The sequence below is a fragment of the Peromyscus eremicus genome, chromosome 7 (assembly GCF_949786415.1).
Source record: "Peromyscus eremicus chromosome 7, PerEre_H2_v1, whole genome shotgun sequence".
Lineage (NCBI taxonomy): Eukaryota > Metazoa > Chordata > Mammalia > Rodentia > Cricetidae > Peromyscus > Peromyscus eremicus.
Window position 1 is genome coordinate 93,887,525 of NC_081422.1, and position 12,481 is coordinate 93,900,005.

The 12,481-nt window shown below is 42.2% G+C and overlaps 1 protein-coding gene across 1 annotated transcript; it reads left to right on the forward strand.

Moving 5' to 3' along the window:
* Positions 1–6,987: 6,987 nt before the first annotated feature.
* Positions 6,988–12,128, forward strand: A4gnt (alpha-1,4-N-acetylglucosaminyltransferase). The gene is made up of 2 exons (XM_059269081.1): positions 6,988–7,398; positions 11,514–12,128. Exons 1-2 carry the CDS (start codon positions 6,988–6,990, stop codon positions 12,126–12,128), a joined length of 1,026 nt encoding a protein of 341 aa, XP_059125064.1.
* Positions 12,129–12,481: the final 353 nt, after the last annotated feature.

Genomic DNA, 12,481 nt, shown 5'->3' on the forward strand with positions numbered 1-12,481 from the left:
GGACTGGTCCTCTGTTCCACCACCCAGTCAATATTGACCCCTGAAATGGGCCCTCAGCTCCTAAATACCGGAGTCTATGGCCCCTTACCTCCCGATACCTTTGGCCTAATCATTGGAAGAGCTAGCACCACCCTTCAAGGGATTCACATTTTCCCAGGGGTTATTGATAATGATTTTACTGGAGAACTTAAGATTCTTGCCTCTACAAGTACAGGCATGATTACTATTCACCAGGCACCTGCATTGCCCAACTCCTATTACGTCCTCTCCGACATTCAAGCGTTAAGTATAAAAAAATTGCCCGCTTTGAGGATGGTCCCAGTTCCTCCGATGTTTATTGGTTTCAACAAATTTCCCAATCCCGCCCCCTCTTAACTCTCAAGCTTAATGGCAAAACCTTCCAAGGAATTTTGGACACAGGAGTTGATACCACTGTTATATCCCATAGAGATTGGCCCATTTCGTGGCCTCTTACCACATCCCACACCCATCTTAAAGGCACTGGCCAGACTTCAAACCCTCAACTGAGTTCACAGGTCCTTAGATGGACTGATGAAGAAGGCAATTCTGGTACTGTTACACCTTTTGTTGTCCCTGGCCTACCTATTAATCTCTGGGGCCGAGATATTCTTACCCAAATGAATGTCATCATGTGCAGTCCCAATGAAATTGTCACCAATCAGATGCTTTTTTTTTTTTTTTTTTTTTTTTTTTTTTTTTTTGGTTTTTCAAGACAGGGTTTCTCTGTGTAGCTTTGCGCCTTTCCTAGGACTCACTTGGTAGCCCAGGCTGGCCTCGAACTCACAGAAATCCGCCTGCCTCTGCCTCCCGAGTGCTGGGATTAAAGACGTGCACCACCGCCCGGCCCCAATCAGATGCTTAAACAAGGTTTCCTTCCTGGCAAGGGCTTAGGAAAAAATTCTCAGGGCATTAAAACACCTATCCCAATATCTGTTAAAAATGATAGGGCTGGATTAGGGTCTTCTCAAAATTTATCCTAATGGCCATTGACATTCCTGTACCCCATGCAGATAAAATTACCTGGAATACAAGTGATCCTGTTTGGATTGATCAATGGCCTTTAACAAAAGAAAAGGTTGCGGCTGTTATAGAGTTAGTACAGGAACAACTTGCTGCAGGTCATATCGAACCAACAAACTCCCTGTGGAATACACCTATTTTTGTTATTAAAAAGAAATCAGGAAAATGGAGTTTATTACAAGACCTTAGGGCCATAAATAAGGTCATGGCTCCTATGGGTGCCTTACAGCCTGGCTTGCCCTCTCCGGTGGCAATTCCTTCTGGGTACCATAAAATTGTTATTGATCTCAAAGATTGTTTTTTTTTACTATTCCTCTACACCCTGAGGATAAATCACATTTTGCTTTTAGTGTCCCCCAAATTAATTTCCAGGGACCAATGCCACGTTTCCAATGGAGGGTCCTGCCCCAAGGAATGGCAAATAGTCCCATTCTATGCCAAAAATATGTGGCTCAAGCAATAGATCCAATCAGAGTAAAGTGGCCTTCCATCTATATTCTCCATTATATGGATGATATTCTTTTGGCAGGTCAACATCAAGACCAACTCGTCCAGTGCTATCAGGAGCTAATCTATAGCCTTTCAACAAGGGCACTTCAAATTGCCCCTGACAAAGTCCAATTAGCAGATCCCTATCCTTACCTGGGTTTTGAGCTTTATCAACAACGAGTCTTAACCCCAAAGATTCAATTACGAACTTCCCATCTTCAAACCCTAAACGATTTCCAAAAATTATTAGGTGATATTCAATGGCTCAGACCTTACTTAAAACTTACCACTGATGAACTGGTCCCCCTTAATGAGATTCTAAAAGGAGACTCAAACCCTTCATCCACCAGAAAGCTTATGCCTGAGGCCCAGGCCTCTCTGGCTATAGTCAATAAAGCTATTCAAAACCAAACTGTTTTCCAGATATCCTATTCTGACCCCCTGTTATACATTGCTTTTGCAACGTCCCATGTACCCACAGGAGTCTTCTGGCAACAAATAACCATCAGAAAAGAAAAAAGAGGGAATCCCCTACTCTGGGTCCACCTATCCACCTCTCCCTCAAAGGTCCTGGCCACTTATCCATCTTTAATGGCCAAGCTAATTATTAAGGGCAGAGAAACAAATCGCCAATACTTTGGAAAAGATCCTGATTCCATAGTTGTCCCCTATACGCAAGAACAATTAGATTGGCTGCTTCAAACAAATGATGAATGGCCCATTGCCTGCTCCTCCTTCCTTGGTACTATCGATAACCATTATCCTAGTGATCCCTTGTTACAGTTTGCCAGAATTCATTCCTTTGTTTTCCCCAAATTAACTGCCTCAAAACCTATAAGGGAGGCTCCCCTGATATTTACAAATGGCTCAGCCAATGGAGTTGCCGCCTATGTTGTGGATGGAAAGGCTACCTCTTGCCTCTCCCCATATTCCTCAGCACAGCTTGTTGAACTTTATGCAGTCATTCAAGTTTTTCAATTATTTCATTCTCAACCCTTTAATTTGTATACTGATAGTGCTTATGTTGCCCATTCTGTTCCCTTATTGGAAACTGTTCCCTTTATTAAACCCTCTACCAATGCAGCTCCACTTTTTCTTCAGCTGCGCTCCCTGATTATGGCTAGGCAGTGCCCCTTTTTTATTGGCAGTCTATGGGCCCATTTAAAATTGCCTGGTCCTCTATCTGAAGGAAATGCCTTGGCTGATGCAGCCACACGATTAGTTTTTCCTGTTCTTGCAGGATCCCTTTCTCAGGCTGCCCAAGCACACTCTCTCTTCACCATTTAAATGCTCATTCCCTTCGTTTGTTGTTTAAGCTTACCTGAGAACAGGCCCGAGAAATTGTTAAAAATTGTACTGACTGTGCTGTCTCCCTCCCTGTTCAACATCTGGGAGTTAACCCCCGGGGCTTGGTTCCCAATGAAATTTGGCAAATGGATGTCACTAATTTAATTGAATTTGGCAAACTTAAATACATACATGTTACAGTTGATACCTTTAGTGGTTTTATATTTGCCTCTCTCCAGGCCGGAGAGGCCTCCAAAAATGTTATTTCCCATATTTTACAATGCTTTTCTGTCCTAGGAAAGCCTAAAGTTATAAAAACTGATAATGGCCCAGGATATACTAGAAAAAATTTTCAATCTTTTTGCCAACAACTTCAGATTAAGCATGTCACTGGCATTCCTTACAACCCCCAGGGCCAGGGCATCGTTGAACGTGTTCATCAGACTCTAAAATCCATGCTTCATAAATTAAAGAAGGGAAGCCTGTATGATACACGAGGCAACCCCGAAATCTTTTACATCATGCACTTTTTGTCCTTAATTTCCTTACCTTGGACAAGAATGAAAGGTCTGCAGCGGGTCATTTTTGGCATCCACAAACTCAAAGCCACCAAGCATTGGTCATGTGGTGAGACTCTTTAACTGCCCAGTGGAAAGGGCCGACCCAGTCCTGATTTGGGGTCGAGGGTCAGCATGCATCTATGACCAAACAGAGGGAGGCCTTCGTTGGCTCCCTGAGAGATTAGTTAAACAAGTCAACTCTAACCAATCACCCAGGGAAAAGGATAGCTGAGGTCGTTTTTTCCCTTTCCTTCTCCTTCTTTACAGATGCTGATGAAGAAAAAACTGGGAAAATTTCCCTGGATATTCTGGATCTTGCTGCTGCCTCTACCTTCTTATCAGGACCAGAGACCGGTTGAAACATCCCCATTTGCATGGCGTTTTTATTTGACTGAAAATTATACTAATTATGCTAAAACACAGACCTTTGGTTACCTATTGGCTACCACTGATTGCCCCTTGCAAGGATGTCAGAATCCCATTTTACTCAACTTTACTGATTTCCATAATTCCCCCGGCAAGGTGGCTCCTGCTATCTGTTTTTTGTATGATCAGACTGTTCACAATTGCAAAACTTACTTGAAAGAGAAAAGCGTAGGATGCCCCTATTCTTACTGCAAAATTCACGATGCCATTCCTCCTGCTAAGGGACAGGTAATTGAGAGAGAATGGAACGGCCCTAAATTTTATAAGACATCTACAGGATATTCCCTAGTGGTTTGGGACCCGTGGGACTCACAATGGACTAGTCCAGTAGAAGGAGCCATGTACATGGCCCGAACGGCCACATGGCCTAGCTCCAGACTTTACATTTGGCGCTCTTATGTACAAGTACAATCTACGGTCCATCATAATATCCTTATACAAGAAAAAAATTTAATGACAAATATCATCCCCCTCCTCTCCATTTTCTTGGCTTTCCCTCCTCCAAGAAGGCCTTATGTTTGCCAATGTTACTGGCATTGGGAATCTCTTATCATGCTTCCTATGTGCAGCCTTGGGATGTCCTCCCCTGATAGCAGTACCCCTGCCTCAGATCCCTAATTGCACCACCACTGATAATTCTCATGGCTTCCACCCCATCCCTGAAGTACCCTTGTTTCTTGACCCAGGCTGCTCCAAGTTTGATTTTTGCTTTTCTAGTGTTTCCCTTCCCTTTTGCAACCAGACTGTATTACCCAATCATCCTTTTGCACCCCCTGGATTTTTCTTTTGGTGCAATGGCACTCTATCAAAAAAATTTGACCATCCCTATCCCACAGGACATGCTCTGTCTACCTGTTACTCTGGTCCCACAACTTATGCTCAGGACCCCTGCGGAGTTCTTGGGATGGGACTCCCCCCAAGCCCAAGCAAAAAAGAGCTGTCCTCTTGCCCCTTGTGGCCGGAATTTCCCTCGCCACCTCTGCAGGTTTGGTGGGAGGAGTTCTGGGTCATTCCCTCATAACAACAGCTCACCTATCCAAGCAACTTCAGGTAGCAATTGAGGCTTCTGCAGCATCCTTATCCTCCCTCTTGAGGCAGTTAACCTCTCTTGCACAGGTTACCCTACAAAACCGACGGGCCTTGGACCTGCTGACAGCAGAAAAGGGTGGGACATGCCTTTTTCTGAGGGAAGAATGTTGTTATTATATTAATGAGTCCGGAATGGTAGAAACCCAGATAAATAAGCTACATAAACTTAGCCTAGAGCTACATAAGCAGCAATTCTCTGCCGCAGCAGATGATTGGTGGAAATCATCCATGTTCTCCCTTTTGATGCCTTTTGCAGGACCATTAGTCAGCATCTTGTTATTTGTAACTTTGGGTCCTTTTATAATTGGCAGGGTAATCCAATTCATCAAAAAACAAATAGACTCCCTGGCATCAAAACCTATACAGGTTCATCACCATCGGCTCGAAATGTTGGATCGAGGATGTGATCCCTATGATATTTCTCAGTCCTCTTCTCCTTTAGGAGCAGCATAAAGTCCGAACCTATGCTTATTGGCATCAGCCGGTATGGACACCTCTGAGTGCAAGGCCAAGAACTGCAGGGGAAGGCTTATTTAATAGCCCTTGGTTTGAATTCCCTGAGAGACAAACCTGACTTGCATAGAGGTTGGTATCTAGAGGCACCAATACACCTAAGCCCTCTCCTCCCCAAAAGGTACCCTTTTTCTCAAGCCCGCAGCGGCTCTAGGAGGAGTCAGGTCAATGTCTCCCCCAGCCGGTTGGTTAAGGTGCACCACCGTTCAGGTGGGCACACTCCCCCATAAAATAAAATAAAGGGAGGAGATGCCGAAGAAAATTTCAAGAGCCATGCCATATTGCCTGCCTGAGTTAAGTTTTTGTTGTCCAGAATTGAGCCACTAACCAGAAACTTGACCTGCCTGAACAAGTCCCGAGTTATTAAAAAATAACTTAACATTTCCTTATCTTTCTGCTACAGTGACCATTAGTAACAATGTTTTGTGGTTAGATTGCTTGGCAACTCAACAGTCCCCTGATCTTTTCCCAAAGAAAGTTTCCGGGTCTGCTTACTATAAAACCCACCTGAGAAAAATAAAATTTTGCAGCTTGATCAGAATACTGTCTTGCTGTCAATTCTTTGTGTCTCTTGTCCCATCATTCGCCATTCCCCCTTCTAGGGTCTCTGCTGAAGATCCCGCTGGCCGGGACAATGTGGTGAACTGGAGCCTGGACTTTGGCGGTAGATGATTCAGGTTGGACATACTGCTCCAATGCTTGCAAACGGTGTTCACAATGTCACCCTCTAACTTTCAGTTTAGACCTTTGGTTAATTTTCTTCTGAATTCTGTTAATTTTTGAACATATTATATTCAGTTTTCTTCATCTGTGGTCATAGTTTGGGAAACTGGTGACACTTTGGCCTCTTCTAATATTTATATTAGTGATTCTTTTCTTTTTGTTTCATTGACTTGGTTAGAATTGTTAGAATAATAATGACTAGTAAGAGTGATGATGGGCATTTTACCATAGTCAAGCTTTATTGGAACATTTTGTGTGAAGAAGGCTGATTGCTACATATTATAATCTATATATTGTCACCTATATTATCCTTATATTATCATCTATCGATTCTCATCTATATACTATCTATATGTTATCATTTATGTATTGTTCTGGCAGGTATTATTTATCAGATTAAGAAGGTTTTCCTGTAATTTAAAAAAAAATCATGACTGTGAGTCAAAATTTCCTACATTCTTGACCTCTATTGAATCAGAATTGTGAGATGGTTGCCTTCTGTTTCTTCTGTTAATAGTATATATATATATATATATATATATATATATATATATATATATATGTATGTGTGTATGTATATATAGAATTATGTTAATTAATAGTATATATTAGTATTTTATAGTGTTTATTATTATTAATAGTATATATAGTAAGTTTTTGTCTTCCTATATAAATCTAAATCTAAGATGAATTTTTTAAATATTGCCAGGTTTGACCATATTTCATTGGGGTCTTCCTTTATCTTAACTGATAAGTGATATTCTTATTCGTTTTCTTGCGTGCTGCCTCTATTAGGATCACCAGGGTGAATTCTGATGAACTGTGTTGCTTAAAGAAGAGGCTGGGAGAGCTGGAGGACATGCTGAGGGAACTCCATCTCTCCCTGTCGCTGGTCCTGGTGTTTGCCTGTGGCCTGCTATACCGGCTCACCCTGAGGTCCCAATGCTTCTTTGCCTGCCTACCTCTCTTCACATCTCCTCCGGGCCAGGAAGGCCTCTTAAGCAGTGGACGAAGCATTGTGTTCATAGAGACTTCTGAACGAGTGGAGCCACCTCCACTGGTCTCCTGTGCTGTGGAGTCTGCTGCCAAAATCTACCCGGACCAGCCGGTCATCTTCTTTATGAAAAGGCTCAGCGATGCCACACAGCTGAACTCAAACACCAGCTACCCAGCCTTCTCCCTGCTCTCAGCCATAGATAATGTTTTCTTTGTCCCTTTGGACATGAAAAAACTGTTTGAAGACACACCCTTGTTTTCATGGTACACCAAAGTAAGTGTTCAAAGCATTGAGAAAGTCTGTGTTGGGAAGGAGAAACAGAACCTGCAAGATAATGGGTCCAATGCACTCACCGTAGACAGGTAAACTGAGTACAGGGCCTCAACAAAGAGTCAAGTCTAGCACTCTGAGTAATGGGTTGGAGTTCTTATTCAGGTGAATGGGAAACGCATCAATTAGGTGACTGGGCTGGTTTCCTTTGCATCCAGGCTTATTTCTTTGAGTCTTTTTGGTGTTTTGGAGGCTCTTCTTAACTGAATAAATTTTTTTAATCCTTTTTAGATACATGAAACACTTATTTTTCATTATAATTTAAAGCCCATCTATGTTAAACCTTTTCAACACTAGAGGTAGAAACCAAGCAATATTTGAAGTGAAATGATGTAGGTTGAAAATTCAGGAAGGATGAGTGGCATGATGCTCCATGAGATTGGGTTGTGGCAAGATATGATTGAGAAGCCCCTGGAACTCCTAGGGATCCAATAATTCTCCTCTTAGCAGTATATCACAATAAGGAAATAATATTTCAGTGTAATGTTGGTCTCACAGAGGATGCACAGTTGGGTAGTGCTTAAGAGAATTAGAGTGCAGCAGTTACTCAAGATTCCATTAGACAGGGCTTACCTGAGCTTTTTTGTTTGTTTGTTTGTTTTTTGTTTTTTGTTTTAACTGACATCTTATGGGAAGTAAGCCTCCTTTCCATTATAATGCAGTTATAATGATTTCAGCTATGCAGCCATCTCCAGCACTAAAAAGAATAAGGAAAGCCTTCATGGGGCACACACCAGCAATCCTATTACTTGGGAGGTAGAGGTAGGGAGATCAGGAATTTAAACTCATCTTTGGCGTTATAGTAGCTTGTAGGCCAGCCTGGGCTACTTGACACTTTGTCTCAAAAAACAAAGAATTTTAAAAAACAGACAATCAAGCCCCTCCAAGAAGCAAACAAGCAAGCAAGCAAGCAAACAAACAAAAACCAAAGAAACCAAACAACTATTACAACAGATGTCTGAATATGATTGAAATAGAAGTAACTTTAAAAATTTTTGACTTCATATTCTTTTTTTATTGAGACAGTATTTCTCTGTGTAACAGCTCTGGCTGTCCTGAAACTTGCTTTGTAGACCAGGCTAACCTCAAACTCACAAAGATCTACCTGCCTCTGCTCTCTGAGTGCTGGAACTAAAGGCATGTGCCACCACCACCTGGCTAAGAAAATTATTTTTAAAAACAGAAATAATTTAAAAGTTGGTGTCATAACATTTGCTTGCCATGTGAAGTTCTACCTAAATTCTCATCCACCCTGGACCAAATGTCAGTGAATATTTAAGCTTTGTGAGCCAAGTAGCAAAAGAGAGGTTTTATTGTATCTGCTGCTGTGTTAGTTTACAAGGGTTCCTTTAACAAATGATCTCAGACCTGGTGACTGACAGCAACAGACATTTATGCTCTCAGCTCTGGAAGCCACAGTCACAGCAGGATCTGTAGGGTAGGACTGTTTCTTGTGCCTTAACAGCTTCTGGTGGCCAAGCTGTTCCTTGGCTTGTAGCCCAGAAATCTATTGCTGTCTCCTTCTTTAAAATCCCTTTACCTCTGTGTGCCTAGAGTCTCTGTCCACCCCATTCTTTAAATGACGTCTGTGATATTTTCAAGGACTCATCAGCATAATCCAGGATCTTCACCCCATCTCAATATCATTGACTTAATTCTATCTGCAAACATCCTCTCCCCATACTTACAGGTTCCCAGAAATTAGGACCTGACATCTTTGGGAGGTCATTGTTTAGCCCATTATAGCACATTCATAAAAAGAGAAGAAATCCCTCCCCTGCCCTGCCCTGTCTTGCCTCATTAGTGGGGTTCTGGTGTGTTGGTGTGGTTGGCAGGCTTGAATCTAGTTGCTATCATTTGGAAACATTTGTCAAACTAAACTGTAACCCAGAGTGGACACTTTTAGTAGATTAGGCTGGCAGGAACTGGGATTGAAGGCAGCTTCTGGGGTCAGTAGTATCACTTAGGGCTCCAGTGACTTTCTAGCTCTTGAAGATGTCCAGAACCAGCATGGGCATTGTTCTCAGACCTCCTTCTGCCACTCACCCTATCTCAGGTGGATGGCAGGCTAATGCTCCCATCCAGGCAGGGTTCTTCTTCTGCTTTCCTAAGGCCTTTGATGTTCTATGTCTCTTAGTTCAGTCAGAACCCTGAATTTCCCAGGTTATACTGATTTTTATCAAAGTGTAGTTTATTTTGAATGAATAGCTATCTGAAGACAAGTTGCCCAGATTCAAATTCAACCAATACTTGAGGACAAATGATGAAGTATCTTGATCCTTCAGTTTCTCATTTGAAAGATAGAATGACCACGTATCTCATCTTTGAGGATTTGTGTAGATTATCAAGTGCTTAGAATGATCATTGATATATACTAGCTATTAACTGTTTCTGTAAGTGATGGGATAACTTTCAGCAACTGTGAGACTTTTTTTTTAAAAGTTTTTGTTAACTTGCTTTTGTTCTTTATAGTAGAATTTCAACAACTTTTTTTTTTTTTTTTTTTTTTTTGGTTTTTCGAGACAGGGTTTCTCTGTGTAGTTTTGGTGCCTATCCTGGATCTTGCTGTGTAGACCAGGCTGGCCTCTAACTCACAGAGATCCACCTGGCTCTGCTTCCCATACACTGGGATTAAAGACATGCACCACCACCACCCAGCTCATTTTTTTTTTAAAATCAAAACCAAAGGTCTTTGTTTAATCTTTTACTCAATATATTTAAATTCAGAAAAACTTATTTTTTTATTCAAAATCTTATCATCCGAAAAGGGAACACTATGATTTATACTGATTTATTTTTATTAGTCTGGGCTCCTCTTCTGTTTTGCTTGATTTTTGCATTTACAGTTATTCTGTCTTACCCATCCACCCATCGGTGAAGGCTGATCTGTTTTTATCTGGAATATGGACCCTGATCACTTCTCTCACCCCCACCAGATTATTACCCTGATCCAAGTCTGGATGACCTCAACAAACTCAGCCTGCTTCTTTGCCTGTCTCCATCAATTCCTGCCGTTGCCCCAGATTCTTGTCCACACAAAAGCCAAAGTGACCCTTGGAAAACCCATTCAGATTGCATGGCTCCTTTCTGCTCAACCTGCCAAATAATTTCAAATCTTGATCCCATTCTACCTGATCTCTCCCTTTCCCATATTCTGCTTTGTCCTCATTGCCTGCCCCTCTCCCTTCTTCATCCTGCTTCTGTCTCATAGTCAGTATGCTTCTGCCTTGGGGCCCTTGCACTTGCTGACTGCTCCAAGTTAGCATTTTCTCCCGGATGTTTTCACGGCGCACCCATCTATTACATTCAAGTTTCTGCTGGAGCCTAATACAACATTGGGCACTCTCTCACCCCTTTATAGTCCCCTCACCTAGGATTTTATTCCCTTCATAGTCCTTATCAACACCCAATGCAGTATATATTTGTTTATTGTCGATCTCCTCCCAGTGGGGATTTTTCCTGTTCCTTCATTATTATGCTTTCAGCAACTTCACAGTGCTTGGTGCATAGTAAGTGGGTCCTCAGTGAACTTCATTAAGGGACCTCCCAAGCGAACAAAGGCATGCATTCAAGCAGTCTCAGATTCTTTTTCTTTCCCCCAATTTCTCAACTAGTGTATTAATTTTTTTCGAGTTTCCTAGCTTGTTTTCATTTTTCACTTTATTTTAATTTTTTAAAATATCAATCTTGAACATTTTGAGGATTAAAAAAAAAAATCCATCCTTCACAGTTTCATGTTTGTGGTATTGTCACCCACGTGGAAGATTGACTCACACTGTTCATAGTGCAATTCCTGCTGAATTTTGCCTCTATCTTTCCACTGCTTTGATGAAAGAAAACCCATTTTTTGAAATCTTCAATAACTGCTAAAAATATTTGCATTGATACAAATTGCTGTAAACTCTTTACTTCAAGGAAAATTGGGGTGGGGGTGAAAGTAAATTGAGAAATTTATTAAGTTTTGCCTGCAGTCAAATAGATTTTGGGAAATCTACCTTGTTGTGGTCCTTCCTAGCCACCCTAACTGCTTTCAGGCTCATTTGTACCTGTTCCCATAGGTCAACAGCAGTACTGAGAAACACTGGCTCCATGTCAGCTCAGATGCATGCCGCCTGGCTATCATCTGGAAATATGGTGGCATCTACATGGACACTGATGTCATTTCCATCAGGCCCATCCCCGAAGAGAACTTCTTGGCAGCCCAGGGTTCCCGGCACTCCAGTAACGGTGTATTTGGGTTTCTCCCCCACCACCCCTTTCTGTGGGCCTGCATGGAGAACTTCGTTGAGCACTATAACTCAGGCATTTGGGGCAACCAAGGTCCCAATTTGATGACAAGGATGTTAAGGGTGTGGTGCAGACTTAAAGACTTCCAAGAGCTGGGTGACCTGAAGTGTCTGAATATTTCCTTCCTTCATCCCCAGAGATTTTACCCTATCCCCTATCCAGAGTGGAGGCGCTACTATCAAGTGTGGGACACAGAGCCAAGCTTCAATGACTCCTATGCGCTGCATTTGTGGAACTACATGAATAAAGAGGGCAGGACTGTGGTTAGAGGAAGTAACACCCTGGTGGAAAATCTCTATCGAAAGCACTGTCCTAAGACTTACAGGGCTCTGATTCAAGGTACAGACGGGGAAGTGTCCAGGGAGCCAGGTACAGGTAACACATAGAGGGCTACTGCTGCTGTGGGAAACTGGACACTTCTGGGCTGCCCCACTCTCCACTGTCTCTAGAGGCTAGGAGTTATCCACATCTTCAGGATTAACTTCCCTGGTAATAATACATACTTCAAAAGAAAAGTGGCTGTAAACGTAGAACATATTTATCCTTCATGGAACAGCAAGTCTGAAGGCAGATAATTTAAGGACAGGTATGTTAATAGTGGCCATTGGAAGCCCCGGCTTGAATCTTTCGGATTGTTGTCCTAGCATCTGTAGACCATGTTCCAAGTGGCTGCTGGACCTCCAGCCCATCATCTGGTTATTCCAGACACTAGGATGATAGAAGGAGGAAAGAAAATGCA

Coding starts and splice junctions, on each gene's coding strand:
- A4gnt (XM_059269081.1), top strand. CDS start 6,988: ATGCTGAGGGAACTCCATCTCTCCCTGTCGCTGGTCCTGGTGTTTGCC. Junction 7,399..11,513: donor TGTTTTCATGGTACACCAAA/GTAAGTGTTCAA, acceptor CTGTTCCCATAG/GTCAACAGCAGTACTGAGAA.